The sequence below is a fragment of the Diuraphis noxia genome, unplaced genomic scaffold (genome assembly GCF_037042655.1).
Source record: "Diuraphis noxia isolate RWA-SAM2 unplaced genomic scaffold, SU_Dnox_SAM2 contig0001, whole genome shotgun sequence".
NCBI lineage: Eukaryota > Metazoa > Arthropoda > Insecta > Hemiptera > Aphididae > Diuraphis > Diuraphis noxia.
The window spans coordinates 52,865,539-52,890,478 of NW_028301711.1; the positions used below are offsets into that span (position 1 = coordinate 52,865,539).

General features: G+C 27.6%; 3 protein-coding genes across 4 annotated transcripts; 2 read left to right on the forward strand and 1 right to left on the reverse strand.

The window, feature by feature from the left end:
* The first annotated feature begins 7,787 nt into the window (after nucleotides 1-7,787).
* Nucleotides 7,788-9,118, forward strand: LOC149060893 (uncharacterized). Its single transcript, XM_089215985.1, has 4 exons — nucleotides 7,788-7,867; nucleotides 8,201-8,354; nucleotides 8,657-8,900; nucleotides 8,991-9,118. Exons 1-4 carry the CDS (start codon nucleotides 7,820-7,822, stop codon nucleotides 9,103-9,105), a joined length of 561 nt encoding a protein of 186 aa, XP_089072111.1. The 5' UTR covers nucleotides 7,788-7,819; the 3' UTR covers nucleotides 9,106-9,118.
* LOC149060894 (uncharacterized) lies at nucleotides 9,109-10,784 on the forward strand. The gene is made up of 4 exons (XM_089215984.1): nucleotides 9,109-9,202; nucleotides 9,364-9,652; nucleotides 9,835-10,176; nucleotides 10,235-10,784. Exons 1-4 carry the CDS (start codon nucleotides 9,114-9,116, stop codon nucleotides 10,568-10,570), a joined length of 1,056 nt encoding a protein of 351 aa, XP_089072110.1. The 5' UTR covers nucleotides 9,109-9,113; the 3' UTR covers nucleotides 10,571-10,784.
* An 867-nt stretch (nucleotides 10,785-11,651) lies between these two features.
* Nucleotides 11,652-22,572, reverse strand: LOC107164881 (cytochrome P450 6k1-like). Of its 2 annotated transcripts, none has more exons than XM_089215983.1 (8): nucleotides 22,554-22,572; nucleotides 18,343-18,587; nucleotides 17,305-17,589; nucleotides 14,541-14,841; nucleotides 14,112-14,188; nucleotides 13,734-13,958; nucleotides 13,382-13,633; nucleotides 11,652-13,295 (listed from the first exon to the last, which is right to left on the reverse strand). In XM_089215983.1, the coding sequence occupies exons 2-8, from the start codon at nucleotides 18,572-18,574 to the stop codon at nucleotides 13,126-13,128; spliced, it is 1,542 nt and encodes a 513-aa protein (XP_089072109.1). In that variant the 5' UTR covers nucleotides 18,575-18,587; nucleotides 22,554-22,572; the 3' UTR covers nucleotides 11,652-13,125. The 2 variants fall into 2 exon arrangements, with proteins under 2 accessions (XP_089072109.1, XP_089072108.1); XM_089215982.1 differs by lacking the exon at nucleotides 22,554-22,572 and adding an exon at nucleotides 19,288-19,708.
* Between the last annotated feature and the right edge of the window lie 2,368 nt (nucleotides 22,573-24,940).

Consider the following 24,940-nt stretch of genomic DNA (forward strand, 5'->3'; position numbering starts at 1 on the left):
TACGGTTATCGATAAATTGATGCATTTTTCAAAGAGCCACAGATTACATATTAAAGAGCCGCAGGTTCCCGAACCCTAAACACATCCCTATACCTTTCCCAAAGAAAAATCCTAACTATGCCACTGTTCATATGAAAAGATTCAAGTAGCAGGTACCTATAACCTATATTATAAGAACCCTTATAATATAAGAGGTGCTTGTGTGGGCTTTAGCCTTCCAGTTTTGGGCGATTGTAATTGTAAACTCCCCCGATGGTAAACTCTCCCGGGTCTACTCCAGTACTACCTGATGGAAACATATCCTTTATCCAATAAATAGTCACACGTATGGTCAGAGTCAAAACATTTAAAACTTTGTTAATCTAAAAAAAATAAAACATGTTTCCGCTTTACAATTATAATTATCAAATACAATTTTAAAAAAAAAGTAGGGAAGCGAATGTCGCTCTGCTGTACAGTAGTTTACAAGTGGGTTACTGTAATAGATGATGGTATTAAATTTGAATTCAATGATATAATATCATTGTATACGAAAAATTATTTTGAACGGATACGGTTTGTCGGTCTAGGCTATTTTATTCTACGAGTAATATACTCGTATATTAATTATATTGTTATTATTTTTAAAAAAAAATGTAGGTAGGTACCTCTATGAATAAATTTCAAATTCAAATCAAATTCATTATGTACCCGACTCACTCAGTCATCCATAGTGTACCTATACAATTTATTATAATGTATTAATATAAGTCATTAACAACATTAAGTATTAAAATTAGAATATAACGTATGGGTACTCTAGAAATTTCAAGTACCCACGGAATATTATTTTTAACTTACAAAAATATTACTAAAATTGTTATTCTTAGTTACTTAATATGTAATTTCATCTAAAATTGTAGGTACTGTATAATTATAAAAAAAAAACTGTGTTTATATAGTTTTTAGATTATTTTTATCGCAGAATTAACAACTAACGTGAAACCTTGTTTTAAATGTTCAATCCTTAGCGATAAAAGTTAGACGTTTTTAAAATTTTTGGATCGTTTGGGATCTTTTTTTTCATCAGATTGTACTTTCACGATTGGTAGATTTCGTACAATTAGGTCTGCAATGTTGGTGTTTTACACGTAATTCGTAATTGGTATAAGGTTATATTTTGTATACAGTGTGTTTTCAACTTATTTTTAGAACATTATCTTAAATTTATAAATAAACATCCTAGTTCTTCTCATATGAACCGAGGTGTCATATCATCTTTACACTTGTCACGCGTTTTTCACGCTCGAATCGCCGACTAAAAAAAAAAAAAATGGTGAGGCATGTCGATTCATATGAGAAAAATACAAGGTAAGCAATGGTGATAGTTAGTTATTTGTTGTCATTTAACAAGCACGATTAATAAACTGTGTTAATTATTAAATTATTATAATTAAATAATCATAATTAAAAAAACTATTTTTAAGATCAATTTTTATCTATAAAATATGTTGTTCGATGTGACCCCCGTTAACTTCGATGCACTTTTCCACACGACGATGTAATGAAGTTTTTTCTAACAAATTTGGTGTATGACGAATAATATCTGCTACATTATGAATTTTCATCAAAATTTCATCTCTTTTATTAACTTCTTTAGAATAAACTTATTCTTTCATAAAACCCCATAAGAAAAAGTCGCACGGGTTAATATCAGGACTACGGGGTGGCCATGTTATGTGTCTGGGCGATATTGAGCATTGTTTCCAGCTTGTCTACCAATTAGTTTGTCTGGAAAAAGATAATGCGATTATTGTCGGATTGCATTTGTGTGATCAGGAGGTTGCACCATCTAACATAAACCACATTGTTTCTTGTACTTGCAATGGTACCTAGTACCTACGTTTTCTAAAAGTACCGGAAAATCATAAATAATAAAATGTAAACTTCTTGACCATTTAATCTAGTCGGTAGTTCGTGTGGGCCTGTGGAAATAAAGTATTTCCAACTAATCCACACCAAATATTTATACTAAATTTGAACTGGGAACCCCTTATACGAATGGCATGCGGATTTCCCTCAGACCACAAATGTGAGTTGTGCTGGTTAAAAATCCCATCTTTTGTAAATACAGCCTCGTCAGTAAATAAAATATTTTTTAAGAAATTTAGATTTATTGTGACTTTATCAATAATTGTTTGCGAAAAAATCAACCTTGCAGGATAGTTACGTGGTAATAGTTCTTTAACTCGTTGCCGATGATAAGGGTACATGTTGCTTTTGTGTAATATTCGCCATACTACTGATGGAGAAAATCCAGTTCTCAAGGCTATGCGTCGGAAACTATAAGTTCCAGATCTTCGGGTACTAAATCAAGTACCAATTCTTCGTTAGCTATATTACGTATAAATCTCGGACGTCCACGATTAATATTCACAGGTCTCACGTTACCTGAAAAATACAAAATTTTAAACTTGTAAGTCCAACTTATTAAAAATGAAAAATAAATATTTAGGAGTCTTACCACTTTCTCCCGAACGACGATAAGTTGCTGTAAAAGTATTTGGTCTACGCTGAGGAAACGTTCTGCCCATAATCTAGCTGAGAGATTTCTATTTCCCACAGCTAAACTTATAGTCACAATTAATAAACCTAAAAAATACATATTTTGTTTCCTGTTACATGTCACTTACGCCACTTAAAATAGTTGACGGGTATGTTTTGTAATAAAAAAAATACAGTTATTTATGCTACATAACACATAGGTAAAATTAGTTAAATAAATAAACTAAGTTATTAGATAAATTGATAATTAATTAGTACTTACCCAAAATAAAAACTATATCTGCATATTCAATACTAGTGTACTCCATTGCACAAAATTTAAATTAAATTAAAATCTTAAAAACAAATTTAAAGTGTTGTTGGTTGTTCAATGGCAAGTATTGGACTCAGCTCTCATCAAAGTATCTAAATATTCTTTATGTAAGATTAATTACGGTAAATTTAATATTAAAAATAAAAGTTTAATATTACACTAATAATGAGTACAAAATGAATTACTGTTTATCTTATTGAGTCAAAATAATTATGTTACTGTAATATCCAAAAACTGGAATTTCAGTTTAAAAAGGAACACAAATAGATAGTTTCATGTTTCATTTATTTCTAACTTATGACTTATGACATTGCGGATACAGGTTACCATATTTTATTACATATACAGCTAAAACACATAGGTACCTGACTTAAATTCGATCATTTGCAACTCTGTTAACACTAGTTTTGTTATTATTTTATCATTTTTATAAGTTGAAAATGTAAAATAATGCACTAATTAATCATGTATGTTGAATCACAACAAATAATTATCACCAATGTTTACCTTTGTTGCGTTTTACACACCGAACAAGCTACACGTATGTTTCGCTTTCGCAGTTCGCGAGATAGTGCTGACTAAGTTATTACAATTTTTTTTGTTAATGCTTACAATGCAAACCACGGCCTGTCGGACGGATAGTAAGTTTTTATAAACAAATATTTTTTTTTAAGTGGGTCACACTCAAACTGACCGAATGCACAATGTATGCAAATATGGAGGTTGATTCAAATCTGCCGCATAATATAACAGTTGATGCTAGTATTTGGACACAAATACAAAACGGCAATGCGACCTTGAAACAAATGGTAACGGAATTTCGATTAAACTTCAGATTTCTGAAATGAACGCTGGGAGCTCCAAAGAAATTTTGAGCTTGCCAAAAAAAATAATCAAAGTGAAGAAAGAAGTAGCGAAAACTTCTGTAAAAATCCATAAACCACCTCCAATATCAGTATGTGGTGTAAATGATTTAAAAAAATTAATGATTAATTTAAAACTCGAAGAAGCTGAAGGACACGAGCAACAAATAAAAACTTTGGCTAATGGTGAAATTAAGATACTAACAGGCGACGAACACCAGTTTCGACGAACTATAAAAGTATTAGAAGAGCAAAAAGTTGAGTATCATAGATACCAACTTAAAACCGAAAAAAAGTTTCGGGTGGTAATTCGTGGATTACATCCTGAAACTGATCTCTGTGATAAGGCGAAACGAATTAATAGGTCATATTTTAAGACATGATGGGCTGCTATTACTAATCTTAGAAGGTGTAATCGACGGAAAAAACCATAGGGGAAGACCAGGATTGCAATACATAAGTCAGATAATGGAAGATCAAGGATGTAACTCATACCAAGAATTTAAGAGAAAAGCTAGTGATAGAGAAGCATGGAAATTGCTGCAAACCAATCATTAGATTGAATACTGCAGAGAAAACACAACATTAGCTATGTTTGCCAATGATACAGCAATTCTGTCAACACGTAATAGTCAGCTCACTGCAACCAATAACATACAGAGGTCAATCGACAATATCTTTGCCTGGACAAGACGTTGGAAAATTAAGATTAATGGCGATAAATCGGTGCACGTTACGCAAAACCGAAACCATCCAAATAGTATTGAATCAATCACCAATCCCACAAAAAGATTCAGCAAAATATCTTGGAATGCACCTTGACTCTCATCTAAACTGGACCACGTCCGTCAGAAAAAAAATTCGGATTAAAGAAAAAATGCGAAAACTTTATTGGTTAGTCGGACCTGACTCCGAGTTAACCATCGAAAACAAACGTCTACTCTATGTAGCAATTATAAAACCGATCTGGATATATGGCATTCAATTATGGGGTTGTGCCAGTAAGTCTAACATCGATGTAATACAACGCTGTCAAAATATTGCACTTCGGACCATCACTGCAGCCTACCGGTTCGAAAGAAACAACGCAATTCATCGTGATATGATGCTGCCTACAATATCAGACGAAATCCAAAGGTTTGCTCGCAAACACGAGACGATGTCAATCCATTGGCCATTCAATTATTAGATAACTCCAAGGATATCCGACGTCTTAAGCGTCTGAAACCATACCACTTAGTTTAAGATTTTAGATTAAGGCTGGAGACACTTCATTGGAAGTGACTCCATCGACGTGTAATATATACAGGGTGATTCTTTTATCAAACAACACTCATTATTTCAAAAACTATTGACTTTTTCAAATTTTTTTTTTTTCAAATTTTTGAACCATCTTGTTCTAGAACTATATATTTTTTAAATATTTTCACCCTTATATTTATCAGGTTAACCATTATCAACTTTTGATTTTCAAATGACAACCTATACTTAAAATTTCATAAATTAAAAAGGCTATTTTTCAATGAATTTTCACGTTTAAATTTTCATTTTTCGTTAATCCGTTTACAAGATATAGCCTCCCAAAGTTGGGTGGTTTTGGGTAGTGTTTGTGTGTTATAGGTGTATGTTAGGTGGTATTTACACACAGACACCATATAAGTGTTGTTTGATAAAAGAATCACCCTGTATATGTATTTTATGTCTAGTATGTAAAATATGTGTAATTGTCAAACATATTTATAAAGACCTTTTTGGGTCGTTTAAATAATAAAGACCCCGGGAATTTAAAAAAAAATGTTTACCTTGTAGTTTTCTCATACGAATCGACGTGTCACACTATTTTTCTTTTAGTCGGCGATTCGAGCGTGAAAAACGCACGACAAGCATAAAAATGATGTGACACTTCGATTCGTATGAGAATTTTGCAAAAAAAATACAACTTGAGTGTTAATTTTCACATTTAAGATAATGATCTAAAAATAAGACGAATAAACCCATATTTTGAAGATTGAAAAAAAATTTCAAAAAAATCTTCATTGGGTCATCACACTGAGTACGCATATAGGTACTAGTTATCTCAACCATTTCAGAAATACTTGTTGATGTGATTTATATTTCACGTATTTTTTATCAACCAATTTTTTTTAGTATTAATTAATTTATATTTTTAATATTTAGCTAGGGTTTTTACATGATATAATAATCAATCTAGTACTAAACGCTTTTTGATCTAACACTATTTCTAATGCATTTTTCTTAAAACTTCATTCTGATATAATTTTATTGCGATTTCGAGATGCTGTAATTTGTGATTGTACTTTAAAAAAAAAAATTAATAATAATTAAAGTAATTTAATATACCAAAGTATAGATTTAGGTTATATTATTAACTCGACAAATAATCAAATAAATCTCAATTGAAATGAAAATTCTATTTTATACCTATTAATTATATAATAAAAAAAAGGAGAATGAATGAAAACACTGTAACAATTAAAACTGATACCTAATTTCACTGGATCTGCGGACGTTACAGTATGTAAGATTAGCGACATTAATGAATGGAATAAAAATACAAATTAAATTTCTCTTCTATTTTTGTAACAAGCACAGCCAGTACTTTTTTAGAAAATCTCGAAGACCAATAAGAAATTTTTCAATGGAAAGAATTAGAGAACATATTTTTAAACGAATTTCGTCCATAAGACATAGCAAAGTATCAAAATTTAAGCTAAGGAAACGTAGACAAAGTGATAATGAATCTATCATAAATGTCTTGGTCGAGATAACAAAGTAGGTACACTAAGATTGTGTAGACAAGGTAACAGTCTTGTAAAGTACTTGAGTAAAAGTATTTGAGTAAAAGTATTCAAATACTTTTTAAGTACTCAAATACGTATTCTAAATACATTTGAAAAAAATACTTGAGTATAGTACTTGAATACTTTTTTGAACGTACCTATCTGTATTTAAAATCAAATACTATTTTTAAATACTTTTTTCGTCTTACTCAATTGCCAAATTTAAATAAAATAATAAAAATTTGAAATTGTACAAGATTTTTAGTTATAGATCGTTCATGGTGTGTTTTGGTAGGTAGAGTGTAATATTTTTAGTGGCCTATACTAGGTAATGTGTATCCATTTAATTGAATGTATACAGTCCGTCGATTTCCTAATAAAATTGGAAATACCTTTACACGAATTATGTATAAATAAAACATAACGATAGTTGATTGATAATAATGATAATATATTATATCTGTACATTATACACGCAACCCGCATTCGGTTATTCCTCGTAATCCGTCATTGCATTATCGCAGAATATCGTTGAATAACATTGTACTTTTATAACCGTGTTAAAAAAAAAAAATGTATGATTTAGACATTTAGTCTATTGAGTGCGTACCTAGTGACTAGTGACTAGAGTAAGACGTAAGCAGTGGTACTGTGTACTAGTTAAAAGTAAAACTTAATGGCATCAAGATCAAGATCAAGAATTCAAGAGTCTCAAAACATAATTTTTATCGTGCTGGTTCTATTCAATTTTTTAATATTTATAATTCAGTTATATATTAATAATTATTGTTGTTAAATATTAATCAATATTTAATAATAATGAATGAAGCATTGGAAGAAACCGGGGATGATACCCACTGTTCAGAACCAATGGTAAATATGAAATAGACACACTATATTTATAAACGATATACCTATATTTTTATTAAATAACCTTTTTATCTATTTTATGTAGGTTCAAACTGTATTAATTTCATTATTATTCATTCAAATGTATGAATAGTTATTAATTTATGATTATATATTTTATAATACCTAAAATTGTTCGCTTAGTAAAACTATTAAAAAAAAAATGAAGTAGGTTCCTACTTCCTAGGTATTGTATTATTAAGAATATTGTATTTAGAATATGTAGGATTTATGTACACAAAATTGTATAACTGATTTTTTTACAGGGTAAATTGGAATTGCCATTTCCAAAATATACCAAGTATTTTAAACTTTCAAAAATGATTGAAAATAACTTGACATATAAGAAATTTGAAGTAATTTGTAAACTTTGCATATCAAATAAACATATGATTATGGATAGCAGATCCAGCTCAAATATTATAAAACATCTGAAGGTAAGTTTTTTGATTATTTTCTAGTTGTAAAATTATAAACTGTGTTATATTATTTTATGAATAAATAATAATACATACATCTTGAAATATTATATTTATATATACCATGTACCATTGTACTTATATAGTAGTAAACTTACCTATATTTAAAAATTAAAATAATAGAAATAGGAAGTCATGAGATCTTGTTTTACTTTTTGAATATTATTGAATCAATAACAATTGGCTATTATTTAATCTTGTGAACTATACTTCAGAGTTATTTTGTAGGCATTGTATTTTAATCCTGTTTTTAATTAATAAAGTGTAAATTGAATATGTGTCATTTTGTAGAAAAAACATGGCAGTATTTTTAAAAACATGAATCGAGATGTTGGTGTAAAGAGAAAAGAAACTGACCATGTAGATGAGGGTAACGAAGTTCCAAAAAACAATTCATTGACTTTTCAGCCAAAGCTTGATTTTACTAAAAGAACCATCTCCCAAGGTAACTATTTTTCACGATGACAGTAAGTACCTATATTTTAAAATCAATCAATAATCGATATAATATAGTATATTGAACTATGACATTGTTATTGCTTTTAGATTTAAAATTGGAACTTTAATATTCATTAATCATTGATTTAAAAAACTCAATTTTGATTATGATAAATAAATTAATTTATAGTAAAGACCTACCCCTGAGGCCCTGGCCTATCTCATTAGTTATTACTTTCCGATACACAATTTATTAAGTTATTCCAATATTGTAATAGTCTGTGTGTGTAATGTTCTAATGTGTTACAGATTATTTAAACAATATGATCATAAAATTTATTATGAGTGCAACTATTCCATTTTCTATTGTTGAAAATGAAGATTTCAAAGAATTTATTAATTGTGGTTTTCCAAACAAAAACCTTTTAAGTCGGCCGACTTTGATGAAAAAAATTAATCAAATATCTGAAGTACTGGTTGACAATTTAAAAAAGGAAATGGATTCAATACAACATATTACAACAACTGTTGACTGTTGGTCGATATTTAAAAAGTAAGTTGATATTTTATAAGTTAATTATATAGCTAAATTCATATATTTTTTTAAAGTGAACAATTATTAATGTTTTTAATATTTTTTTAGATCTTATATTGGTATTACGGGAAGTTGGATTGATCCAAGTAGTTTAACTAGAGTATCGTGTTTACTGGCCATAAAACGGATTAAATTAAAGGACATCATAGTTATGATGTATTAGCACAAGAAATGATAACGGTATATGACAATTATAAAATAAGTGAGAAAATTTCATATACGACAACCGACAATGCTTCTAGTTTTGTGAAATGTTTTCGGTAATTATGTTTATTTATTTATATTTAACTTATAGGAGTTACAACAATACAATATGACACAAACTTATTGGAATCAAACACATGTTTTTATTTAATATTAATTGATTTTGTATTATAAAGAAATTATTGTTAATATTTTTATCAATTATGTGTTTTAATAGAATTTTTAACATTCAAAATCTTCCTCCAAAAGATGTAACACCTGAAGTTGATGACACGGTTTTATTGTTGAATGAAAATTCAGATGAAAGTGAGACTGAAAATGATGCTGACGATACTGTTGATAGTGAGGGTTTATCAAATCCTACTGTTTCTAGTTTAGACATTCTGTCAGAAGACCAACAATTCTATGTTGATGCCGATGGATTACCAATTGATGATCATGACTCATTTGTGTTGCTTAAACATCAGCGCTGTGCAGCGCACACTCTTAACTTGATTGCCTCAACTGTAAGTTTTTTTTTAAATTGTTAAATAAGAGTTACTATTAATTTCTAGAATAAAATAACTTTCATATATATTTTAATAACATTTAATAACCTTTTTTTTTAAATTTAACTCATTTTATACCATTGTTAAATATATTATATACTTATTCCATTTTTGAGATAATTATTATTTATTGTATACAGGATATAAGATCAGCTCTTGAAACTCCATCTTACAAACGACAATCTAGACAAACTTTTGCTAAATGTAATAATATTTGGAACAAGCAAAATAGATCCACATTAGTAGCAGATTCTATTAAAACTGCAATTGGCATTTATTTAGTTACACCTAATGAAACAAGGTGGAACTCCACTTTTGATTCCGTAAAATGTATTCTAAAATACCTTCAATCAAACATCACAAAGATGAATATTTTATGCAACTCTTTAAAGATTGTACAATTTTCAAAAACTGACATCCTGTTCCTTGATGAATTTGTCAAAACAATGTCACCCATTTCCATAGCCCTGGATATATTACAAGTAAGTAAAGTTGACATTTAATTGTATACAATTAATATTACATTGGTTTTTATAATAGGGAGAGAAATATATGTATTTGGGATATTTGCTACCAACTATTACTCAACTTCAAACAAAGTATAAAGATTTGTTGAGAAACAGAATGGATTATTGTAAACCACTTATATTTTCAATAATTGAAGGTATAGATAAACGATTCCATACTCAGTTGAAAGATCCATTTTTTATAATATCATCTGTATCGCATCCATTCTTTAAGACAGTTTGGATCGATAATCAAGATCACAAGAGTGAAGCTTTAACATTATTTAAAGAAGCTGCCATTCTTTTAAACTCTCTACCTATATCAAATAATTCTCAAACATCTTCAAGTAACCAAAATGTTGATCAATGAACCATCTTTCTTTCATTGGAACTCACCCCAAGAATCATCAGAAATTACAACCGTAGAAAATGAAATTAATATGTTTTTAAGTAAAAGTCCACAAAAAAATTTAACGTGTTTTCAAAATTTACCGATTTAAAAAAAAGTTTTCATACAGTATAATACACCATTGCTCAGCAGTGTACCTATAGAGAGGGTTTTTAGTGTAGGTGGAGCTGTCTTAACAAAAAAAAGAGGTAGGATAACTGATGAAAACTTTGAAAAAGTTATGCTACTTAAATGCAATAAATTATTTATTATAGATTGAAAAATCAAAATATGATTAGAATAATTTTACACGTAACTACTGTAAATTTAATAAAAAAATTGCAATTTTTCTTGATGATAATAACAATAGCTACTATGTCACATTTATAAAATTACTAATGAGTAATACACTTTATTTATAATACATTACATTGTTATCAACTTGTCAAAGTATTATAATATTTGAAGGACATACACTAAAGACCAAAAAATGCTGAATTATTATTATTCCAATTAATTTAAGTAAAACTAGAGTGCTAAAATAAAAAAATTATTTAATTGACTAATAATTCAATTTATCTATATTCTATATGGTCATTAGGCCAAGGTAAAAAGGTAAAGCATATTTAAAAAAAAAAAAAAAAAAAAAAGTATTTGAAAGTATCTGTATTTGTACTTAAATACTTTTTTTTCGAGTATTCAAATACGTATTTTAAGTACTTTTGAAAAAAAGTATCCGTATCTGTACTTGAATACTTTTTAAAAGTATCTTTTACAAGACTGCAAGGTAAATAGGCACATAACACATTAGTGAAGGAGATATTTGTGGATAAATTTTTAAAAGGTTTAAAGAATAACATTTTACAAACAATTTCGATGCAGGATAATAGTAGGTTAAAAATATTAAAAGAAAAATTGAAAAAATTGAACTAATGCGGTTTATGATATAAAATAGAATAGATCAGTGGTTCTTAACCGGTGTGCCGAAGCACAATACTGTGCCGAGAGATCGACTAGGTGTGCTGCTGGAAGTTTCTGATATTTGTAGTTATGCTGGTAAAAATATTGAAAACAGAAATTTATTTCATTACATTTGGTTTTTGAGTGTACCGCGAAAACTTGTGATGTATAATGTGCTGTGAACCAAAAAAGCTTGAGAACAACTGGAATAAATGATATACATAGACATTTTAAATAAATGGGTATTGCAATTAAACCTAAAAACATAAAACAGAGAAAAAGAGAATAACAAATTGAGAAGGAAATTAATAAGAAGAAATCGAGAATATAAACTAAGTGACGACTTATAAAAAATTAACCTATAAGCAAAAGTCAAAATCATCGGTATATTTTAATGAAAATAATAATTGTGATTATAATGAAAACAGAGGACGAGTTGTAGTAGGAAAAGAGACTATTATGAGGAATGCAATTCCTTAACCATCAAGGTTAAACAGAAGGTATTGTAGAGAAAATGGCAAAGATGGGAAGTATAATAGAGACAGATCATATTTAAGAGAAAAAATCTGAGAGTTATTTGTTATAGGTGTAACAATATAGGACACTACATAGATTATTGTAAATTTCCAAAAAAACTATTAGGGCCCGAGCAAGAAAAGAAATCAAAGCAGCTAGCTCGGAAAAACACATATGAACTAAATAATATACCGACTAATAAGATAAAAGAAAAATAATAATGTATATTTTACTAAAAAAGGTACAACCAAAAATTAAATAAAACTAGTGTTAATAAAGACCTATATATAAGGGAAATAGAAATTGAAACCATGAATTTAAAAAATAGTACGGAAACAGTGAACAATATAAAATTTTTACTCAGTAATGCTACTTAAACGTGTGGCTATTTAGAAATAACCGGAAATATTATTTCACAAGAAAATAACTGGACTATAGGCTACTATGTCAGTAGTTACATTGCACAAAAGATTAAAAATTTAATATGACCATTGTAATTTAAAAAATGTATAGATAATATGTTGATTCATTAATCTCTTATCTAACAATTATTGTTGAATAAATTAAAGGTATAGTTTATAAAAATTTAATTTTAATCAAAATTGTATGAAATTTCATTAGGTACTTATGTTTAATTTATTACTAATATAAACTTAAATACATTTTACGGTGAATTTTACAAAAGCTTGACAACAATCTTTTATTAATTTCATATAAATTGTTAATAATCTCTAAAATATATAGTTCTATAATATGAAAAAATAAAAAGTCCTAACTGTAGACCGTGGTTCCTTCTTCAACATTATATTAAACTATATTAAAATAATATAAAATTTAACATGAATAAATAAATAAATAAATGTTTAAACCAGCAATAAGTATATAAAAATAATATCTACTTAAACTTTAAAAAAAAAGTTAAAAATATGTTACATTTTGTGATCATTCACAATAGCAATAGACAAAACTGAGAAATAAACTATTATTAACTTTAGATTCCAATAAATTTAACACAGCCCAAAAATTTGTTAAATTTTAAGTAGTTGGCCAAATCGTTTTTACTATGCATTCAACTTATTGAATGATAGCCTTATACCATCCTTTGCCTTCAGCAACATTGAGTGTTTGCTGTATTCATAAGGCACAGTCATTTGGTTACTAAGATCAATTGAAAAGTCTTTTAAGAGATGAACCATTCCTCTCTTTGTACTCATCAAGGCAAATCGTAGACCTAATAAAACACATATAAGAACTTAGAACATTATGCTATAAGTTTTAATAGGTGTGTTGATGAACACGCTTATTTGAAACACATACCAATGCAATTTCTTGGCCCAGTTCCAAATGGTAAAAAAACATAATGTGAACGTTTAGCTTTTTCTTCTGGAGAAAATCGATTTGGATCAAATTTGTAAGGATCTGGATAATATTCTGGATCATAATGTAACCCAATGACAGGTATTTGAACGGTCATACCTTTTTTCAGTAATAAGTTGGAATCAGGCAGCGTATAGTCTTGGGTACTCACACGTTCTAATTGTGCCACAGGTGGATGCATTCTCAAGGTTTCTAAATAGAAATAAGTTTTTTTTTTCAAAAAAATATATATGAATTTGATAATGATTTTTGATTACAATTTTAGGTATGAGACTAGCATGATACTACATACCCATCAATACCATGTCTAATAAAGGCATTTCTTGCATCGCTTCATAAGTGCATTTGCCATTAAATCGTTTTAAGACTGAACATATTTCCTCTCTTAGTTTAACCTGTATGGTTTGATTTATTGCCAACTCATAACAAGTGAAAGTCAACAATGTACTTGACGTCTCAAACCCAGCAATCAAAAACAATACAGATTGAGCAACTACTTGAGCTTCAGTCAATACATCTAAAATCAATCCCAATTCACTATTTTTAGTTGTTGGTAAATAAGTTTTATGATCATTATAAGATAAATGTTTTGTGTTGGGTATAATAGTTATTTGTTATTATTTTTTTAAATTAAACACAGTATCTAGTAAAAACTTAAAAATGTATTTACCTTCTTTTGATTTTGATTTATCATTTTTATCTAAATCAGTTTCACTATCCAGTAATAACTGCAAGAAATCGTTTCGCCTTACAAAAAATCAGAAAAAAATTATTTTTAGCATTTTTAGTCAATGTTTCTATAATTTATTAACTATAAGCAGAAATAATTAATTATAACACTATTGTTTTTTATAATCATAAAAGAAAACTTTATTAACATTTTATTTATGATACTTTATACATTTTGAGCAGTCAAGTTAATAAAACAGCTAACATTTAGGTACAGTAATTAAAATTAAAAAAAAACCTGAATATTTAAAAATAAATAAATTTTAATTGTTGTTAAATTAGAATATTTTTTATAAACAATGATTTATCATTAGGTATAACAAAGCCATGTTTTAGATTTAACAAGCATAAAATATGATTATATACATACTTTTGACCAGTAGATTGTCGGCATTTCTTTGCTTCTTTGATCACATTAGCTAAGAATTGTATCACTTCCATGTTAAAAAAAGATAATGGAACGAATCGAGCAATACCAGGCATAAAGAGTAGTACTATGTACAGGGTTAGACGTTTCATAATACTCAAGGTAGCAAATTTAGATACACGACTGGCAAAACCACCATTCGCATCTTTTAATGAGTTCGATTCTACGCCAAATGCACAAGTTGCAATAACATCCAAGGTGAATTTGCCAAAAAAATCTTTCATTTCCAAATCATAACCTTGTTCTACAAATAAAATTTACATAAAATTAATTTTATTGTATTATTAAAATTTTAAATGGTTAACCCTTTATATATATATATGGATATACCTTTAGCATCTTTAGAATATTAATTTTATATAAAAATCTATAATACCAGGTATAATATAATCTAGATTTTACAGACATAAATAAAGAATCCAACACAGACATTAATCAATATTGTTACTATTAACATTTATTTTATAATATATAGATAAGCCATCCTGTTGTTAATACTGGAAGCTACTAATTGCTACAAACCACTATATTTGCTGTATTCATCTGCATTAAATGCAATGGACTCCTTACTGAGGACCGATTTGGTATGAGGAGAAAAAAAGACACTAAAGAAGCTATTTTTGCATTAAGACAAGTTATATTTGTCTAGAAATATGGGCATAAAAGTAAAGAGTAATCTATTAAAAGTATATGCTTGGAGCATAGCGTTTCATGGATGTGAGACACAGACTATTGATACAACAGAAGAAAAATTGCTCTTAACATTTGAGCATAGATAATAAAGAAATGGATGGGCCATCCCTATACCTTATACACGGAGTGTTCTGTGATCGAAGAGAACTTATGTTACCACAGTGGTTAGATAGTGGTTGCCGGATAGCAACATTTTAAAGCATAACGTCTCGGCGCGCGAAATTTTAAAATATGTCAGCTCATTAATTACCATTCGACTATCAACAATCAGATAGGGCAAAGAACCATAGATAATTAATAATTTTTAATGATGACAATAATATTGATATAATAAAATAATAATTGTTCGGTATAAATACAAATTAAAATAAAATGGGTGATCTGCTATAGGGCACTATGTCAAAAACTTATAATAATATAATGTATAATAATATCACAGAATAGAATCTATTCAATAGATAAATAAATATGATATAACTAATATCAATAATGATAAATAATGATATTTTCGATTTTGTTATTGTCAATCATAGACTTAGGTTAAGTCTAGCATGAGGTCTATGTTGTCATTTTGTCAATAGATAATAATAAAGTACATTACAAATAAGAATTTATTTAATTTATTTGTCATGATAAAGTATAAACATAGGTTAAATAATAGTTCAATGAATAAGTTTAGTTACATTAAAATTAAAATTAAAAATCACATAAAAACATATTAAAGTTATTGGTTTTGAAATAAAACAAGTTTTGTGTATTTAGACCTAATTGTTATGGTATCATTTTTATTTTTTAATTTGTGATACATTTGTATATCTAAATATTTGAAGATAATTAAATTCGTCAATTGGTCCCTGTGAGTATCTAAAATGGATATGTTTTTGCTGCAATCGTTTTTATTAAAATATATGTTTAATTGATGCAAATTAGTACATCATTTTTAGTTGTAATTCACAATATTATAACTTAAGAGTTAAAACTTTAATTATTCGATTTCTCTATTCAAGGCAAGATACGAATATAGTGATATAATGATTTATTATTATTTAATATTTATGGCGATAAACTGATAAAGCCTATGATACCAATATTCAGTAATTTGTGCTACATTTTGTAACCATATTGGTAACTTAAGTTCTCTTCCGTCACAGATGAGACATGAGAACAATAGCATGGCCCATCTACAAGGTGGATTTATAAATTATAATTTATAATTTATAAATCCACCTTGGTTGGACAAAACACATAAGAAATAAGGTTAGGTTTATCGAATACCTGTAAAAACAAGAAGCTTTTTTCTTCCAAGTTAACTGGATACATACTTTGTCACAACTATCTTCTTAATAGTATAATAGAAGGTGTCATTGAGGAAAAACAGCAGAAGATGACCACAATTAGTCAAATATTTAGAGATTTAGACTGCAGATCTATTGTAAAATAAAAAGGAAAGCTGAGAAGCTTCAGGAGTGGAAAGTCTTTGGGTTATTAATAAAAGAAGAAAGGGATACAACAAATCTAATGGCTGACAGCAATATGTAGCTTCCAATATTAACAATAGAATGGCTTAAATCAATGATACTACCAAATTTAAAGAAGAAAATAATAGCTTAAGCATTGTTATTATTATTATTTTTTTTTTTTTATTAGTATAAATTAATAATAAACACTTAATAAACATATCAGGTAACTGATTAACCTATTAAAATTATATACCTCAATAAATATTAATCAGAGCATATAAACACCCTTATAAACATTTGGGAACTTAAAATATAATTTATTGATCCTTATCATAAGCAATCTATTTCGCTATTTCAATACCCTATAATTGAAGGAAGTAAAGTAAATTCTCAGATATAACCTTAAACGAGCCATTTTTATTTTTCATTAAATTGCTAGAATCTTTAGATATGCAAAAATTTAAACAGAAAAATCCATATAATAAATCAAACATTTGTGTTTCAATAAACTTTGAACGTTAATAAGTATGATAAAATCAAATGCTTATAATTACCACTTTTGATATTTTCATTTAGAAAGTCGCTCATATTGTTACAACAAACATCCACAAGATGCTCCATGGTTCTAAGTTTTCCAGAAGTAAATGCTGGTGTTAATTGACCTCTCATTCGTTTCCATTTAGAACCTTTAAGATTAATTAACATTTCGGTAATATATTCTGATGTTCGAAATCTCATTGTTTGACGGTCCGTAAAATGATTAAAATCTTTAATCATGATACATTTGATTATTTCTGGATCGAGAATAACCAATGATGCTCTGCGGCCAAGATAATATCCTAAAATAAATGCAGAAATGATTTTTTGTAGTAGTTTGACATTTTTTATATGTTATGTACCCATGTTTAATGTATATGGTAAGTTAATACAATATAATGAGTCCCAACCAATGTGATCTTATTGGTGCAGATTATTTCGATCCTATTATCTATTATCTATAAGTAAATTATTTATTTTTTTGTATTTTTAAATCAATACTTTATAGTATATACGGTATACTTCAAATAAAATTACAATTACATTAATAAAGTAGGTAATACATTTAAAATAAAGAATATAAACTATTGCTTTGGGAGTTGACACAAGTTGTATCTTCAGTATTAGTTTTTACACTAACTCTAATAAAAGGTAAATTTAACTTTAGAAATATAATATTTGATTAGAGTTTTTTTTTTGTATTCTACTTAACAGTTGATTCTATAAACCAGAGCCGCAGCTAGATATTGGCATGAGGGGATTATCCAGTTATACAAAAGGGGCAATTTTATTGAGAGGCATTCTCAATTCAATTATAATAATTTACAAAAATAAAAATAAAATCTGTTGTCTACTTTAAGCGTGATCGGATGTGGAGGCGCAAATTTGGTTTTCTGCCAGATGTGCTACGGGTTTTTGTTATAGCCCTGGTTTAAACCAGTGATCATATTAGTGGAAATTTACTGTACCCATGTCATAATTTACAATAATTTATGAGTTTATAATTTAGTTATAAAATAAAAATTTAGTGATTCATAATAAAATGGAGTACTAACCAGCATATCTATGTCCTTTGAACTTGAAGTACAAATCTCTGTGAAACTCATGGAAAGATTTTTTAAATAGAACACGATCCTTAGCATTACCAAAAAAAAAAGTTGGTTCTAAGTGATACACTCCTAATTTTTTCCAGTAGTTGTATATATTTCTATAATATAAATACACCATAGTAAATAGAACAACTATTGCAGAAGCCGTGTACACAAATATTGTTTCCTTTGAAATCATTTTGAATGGAACTCTAAAACATTATGTTTAATTAGGCATATTTATAGTAACATATAAAATTAATACATTTGATCATAACAATAAAGTAAAATACCAACACAAGAGTTGAACATAGATAAGTGAATAACATTGTATAGTTACATGATATAAATTAATGTAGGTAGTATAACTACTATATAAACTTCTATAAAAAAAATAACATAACATAATATAGATTCAGATATTAAATTTTAGAACTATATAATATTGGACAATCGGGGATATTATATTATATAAATTATAATCAAACACTTGGCCCCGACCCAGACAACATTAAAAAAATATTCAGCTTCTTAAAATTAATTAAACTACACAACTTAATTTAACTGCTCTCTCATGTTTTTACCGTATAATACTGTTCCCTCTTACTTTCTTTATGTACGAAATCAATTACTTTTTTGAAATATCATATAATATGTATAACTACTTAAAAATATCATAGAATAACGTTAATATTGGGGTAAATATCATGAGCTAACAATCTTTGTTGTTGTGGCTTCAAATAAAAATTATAATTCATAAACAATAATTACAATTGACGCCAAACGCAAAAGGAAAAAGCATCACTTCTCAGTAGGCAAGTATGTGAACAACGATGTGAGATTAAAATTAAGTGTTACCATCAAAATATAGACGTTATAATTATTATAATAACGAACGATGGTCATATCTACCTATCTGCAAAACGGTGGTCCACGGCGATAATTTTTCGCAAATCGTGCCGCGACAAATTTTAGCGAAACAAAGACTCTCTTTCAGACGAACTGGATTTATCGAAAATGTTTTTTGACATTTCAGTTGACCAACAACGCTATCTTAATCGTCGTATAAGTGTAGAGTCGCTGACGAATCGTTTAATCCTCAGACCGTCGTCGATACGTAATAACACGGAATAAAAGTAAATAATAAGAATAACGTCGAGACAGACACATCTCTTCAGTACGTGCGATGCGCGTACAGACTACAGACTGGTGACTGGTGAATGTCGACAATAACATGTAATAATAGCGAGTAGTAACAACAAAACAATTATTATTGTTATTACGACTATATTTAAAGTACGTACAGTAATAATATTAGACTGATAGTATTATATTAAGACCTATAGTCACGACTCGCAATTGCATGATAAATAAAAAATGATAATAAAGTCGATAACAGTAATAATGTTACGACGAATTACATAAAAACATTAAAAACGGCTGTTATCAGGAAAAATCGTAGCGATTATGTGTGCGACTCGAACGATGGCTAAAATTTTGTATCGGCTTGACGGTTTCCTTGTCCGATTCAATGTTCAAGAATTCAAGAAAGAATAATATAACAAATTAATATTCGTGATGACTGTTTTTACTTTTTTCAACATATTAATTTATACTTTATTTTGTACAGCGGCCACTTTGATATTATAGGTGCTCAGGTATTTAATATGTAGGTATATATTATAATATTACTACAACTTCTAAACGATACCTAAAGCTTATGATAAATTTGACTTTATGCTAAAGTGGTCGTACGTATTATAGGTATGGGTAGATTTTGCCGAAATTAATTTTTTACCTGTTAAAGAATTAAGAAACTTATTGATCGCACCAGATATCGATTCAGCCAAGTCGCAGGCTATCGATTTTTATAATATGTTGAATTCGCTTGTTCAGTCGTTCTTAATATTACTTACTACACAGCTGTGCACAAAGTCACTAACTGAAATTCTTACCTATATAATTCTAAACAACTTTGTTGAACACTTGACAGAAACATACAATAGCGGGTATACGAACGCATTAGAGGAATTGAACACACATACAATTAGTATAAATAAAAAGTGTATTTTGAAATATATAGTTGTATGGGAATTATATAATTATAGCATCCATTTTTGACGATTTGGCACCAACTTAAATAGAAAAGAAGGAAAATTTACTTCGGCATATTCAGCGAGTTAACGAGCATCAAACCACTATTTTTAAAAATGGGTATAGCTACAGTTTGATTAACGTATTTGACGTACCTACGTTTAGGTACCTATATTATTCGATGAATGTTTCGGAAGATACATCGGCGTATCTTTAAAAGCGATAATCGAAATAAAAATTCCCAAACTACAATATTACTCATAACCACGTGAAAATTATTTTAATATTGAATTACAAATAGGTGTATTGTGTATTACATAATATATTATACTTCTCATTCAGAAAATTAATACATTATAAAATATTATGAATAATTTTAAATAAATTCATAATATATATTAAAAAAATATTTCGAATGATCAAGTTAATATGATATCAAATATAGGTGGGTAATAATAATTTATAATACATCTTACCTACAACCTACTCACAATAGATTTTTAACTGTTAAAAAAATACTTTATAAAAATATTTTTATCATAATAATAATTATAATAATAATCACAGTTAGTTATTGAATTGAAGTTAATATTTAAACTTATGTTCAACATACATTATCGTCAAATTATTTTAGAAAACATAATATTTTATTTCAAGATAAATATACACAAGGCCGTATATAGGGGGGTGACCCCCCACCCGAAATATTTTATAACTAATAAATTTAATTTATAATATTGTATATTGTATATAATATAAATTTACTTTAAAATAATTATAACGCATTAACATAGTAAAATGTGATTTTTTTTTAATTACTTAAAATGAAAATATTATTTGATTTAACCCCCCCCCCCCGGAAATAGTTACTGCGGAAATAGGCCCTGAATATACATAAATATACTATACAGTATACACATTAATTTTTTGAATGAAAAGTACAATACATAACTAATACCTATTTGTAAAAAATATTTATATACCTAAATCGTTTTCATATGAGTGATAATGAAATCTGGGGATTTTTATTCCGGGATTCTTAAAAGCATATATTATAGAATTACACTTAAGCACCCGTTCGCAATAAATCTGACATAACAAAATATACTTTCTTGTAATAATACAATAGTATAATAATATTATTGCTTTTAAAAATATGTATTTTCTTTGAAATTTAAAAAATTATTTGAAAAATGGCCTATAATTTACAAAAATAGAAATTCAACACTATATACATATATAATATATAATATGAAGAAAAAAAATTTAGAAATTATATCTAAAAATAAAAAAAATTATTTAGATAATATAATATTCTTAAGCAGGAAGGCATGAAAAAAGTCTTTAGTTTAGAAAATATTATTGTAATGGTTGAAGGGAAAAAAATACATAAGTCATAGGTCACATTATGCCTATTTGATATTTCTAGCTATTGTATTAATTATTCGTTTATTGGCACAGTAAAAAGGGTATATTGTATTAAAATGTTTATTTATTACATAGATACATGCACTTGCACCTTGCAGAATCACACAAAAATAACGTATAAATACGAAATGATTTTCCGGGAAGTCATTCGAATCGTCTGATTTGAAAACACATTAAAATAGACGAAACATTTAGAAATTAACAACTAGTTGAATCAGAAACAAGCAATAAATTATAAGTTAATGATTAATTTATAAATATATAATGTGATTACTTTTTGTAAAGCTCTTGCAATTAATTTATACAACCGAAAATCTGGTGACGAATTTATACTGAAGACAACAAAAATCTTTTGAGCTTAAATTAAAAAAATTTAAATTGTTGGTAGACATTTATTTTTTAACAATATTATTTTAAATACGTAACAACTTTACATGTTTACGACATAATATCAAGTATATGGAATATATAATGTAAACATCATGTTACATAGTTCATAAGAAATCGCTGGTACAAAAGACACTAAAATGTATAATTCATAAAATTATGAACAATAATAATACAACAATATTATAATGATCATTATTGGTATTTGATTTTAATTTATTACCATTAATGTAGGGTTAGTGAAACAAATGGCTGGTACATATACTGACCTTATCTATTAAGTCGTATGATCTTATTGTACGTGATGGTGGAAACGGAAGTATTTCTGGGGGCCAATTCTTGAATTCGTGATATATTTTATCGTTCGCGATACATCCAATTTATTTACTTATCAATTGCGACAAAATGTTGTTCGTGATAAATAATTTGTACTATCGAATGAAATACGATATAAATATATAATTTTATAACTTGTTTTTTTTTTTTTTTTTTTTTGTTAAATGTGTCGGTAGAAACGCATTATAGTAGGTAGTAGATCATATTATATTCTGATCTACCTTTGGTTAAAGTAGCTAATTGCCATGAAAGAGATTTTGAATCAGGTTTTCTAGCTGCTTCTATTATAGAATTCACATTATTCATTATTGCAGTATCACGACGTCATCACATTAAATTATTATAAAAAAATTGAATTCAAGGTTAATTGTCTATAGTCTATCTAAATATTGTAAATACTGTGTATTATTTTGTATTACATAATACTGTAATATTATACTAACGTATGTTGGTAGCCATTACCCGGTAAACAGATAGGTAAGTATTTATAATAAGTTTGGTTTACCTACAAGTTTTTTTTATGATTATTTCAATTGTTTGAAAAGTGATACAGACATTGCAGTAGTAAATATGTAGCACACTTAGTGTACCTAGTCAGTCTGCTGATAGAATACTGACATATTACACTAAAAAAACTATGAATATTACATTTACCACACTCGCACTCGCTGTACTTATTCTTACTCGGCCTGTAAATAAAGAGGCCTATCATTCACCACGTGAAGAAAAATATCCTTTTTTGAATGAAGTCCATACATGATAATAATAATAATGCTAAAAATGTTATGTAAATTATAATTTGTACCTACATGTTTTAAATTTTTTTATATATAATATATATTAGGTAGGTACCTACTCTCCAAGTTACCTTACTTAGATATTTGGTATAACAAATTTGTATTCTACATTTAAATATTTATTCATAAACATGTTTAGATACTATAAAATAATTTTATAGAGTGCCTATATTAGTAAGATAGGTATCAAATAAGTACGTAAGTACGTTTTATACGTGTACCTAATACATTAAAAACTTTAATTTTTTATTAATGTTAACCGTTGATAGTCAAAAATTTGATTTTATAAAATGATATGATTTATCCAAATACAACACCACGTAATTTGGTATAGGACAACTTGGTCAGTCACAAAAATAAAATAAAATGGAATAAACGATGACTGGTATTATGTATCTATATATATTATTTAAATTTTTAAATTTTATTTATTCTTATAAAACTAATTAAGATTTGGAATGGAACTTGGTGAAATAACTTAAATATAGCTGTTTTACCGCAATTTCTAATTACATTTTAAAACTGACCCAAGTAACCCCGATGGTCTGTACAAATAGGCTGGTTTATATTAAAACTAATTTTTAATTGGTGAATGGTTAATAGTATGATAGTAAGGAGGAATAATAATTAATGGCTTATACTGATATAAATAGCTGCATATTGCATACAATACCAATATATTACATTAATTGTCGACGTTACATACTCAACTAGTTAGTATGTGTAGATGCATTGTATTTTATACAAAATCGTTTAATACTTCAGCAAATAATATATTAAATTATCATGACTTGTTGACATTAATATGTTTTATAAAATAACTCAGACACATAGTATTTACTATTCTATAGGTACTCCTCGTCTAACGCGTTTACATTTTGTACATACATAGTAACTACTTATAACTGTGTGTTAATACTAATCCGTATCTAGTAATAACTAACAACAAGCTATATACTTACAGTTTAGGTTCGTGGGTACCTGAAGTTATCTATTCACATCATACCTAAAATACTGAAACATAATTTATAGACTACAGCAGCTTATGGGTAATACAAATTGCATATTATAAAAATGAGACCACCCATGCCGATTATGCCTTTATATACAGTGTCTTGCAAGTGACGATTTATATACTGGGTGATTCACTAATATAGGTATGCTGAGTCTAATTTTTTCTTTAATAATAAATTTATTCAAATTCTGATTTTTGAATTTTTCAAATATACTTAGAGACCATATTTTAAAATTTTTGATATTGTTTGTACTACTTAAGGCGAGTGTTCTGTGGCATTACAAAATTCTGTCTTTTTAAATAATTAATTGAATCCCCCGTTTTCTACTGTAAATTGTTAAGTGAATTTTTTTTTTTGAATATTTTATGTAGGTAACTTCTTAACTTCTTAAAATTCGAACCAATAGAATTTCAGTAATACAATTTTCATATACTAAAAATAATAATTATAGTATTTAAAAATGATTTGACAAAAATGTGAGATATATATATATATATGTTATTTTGT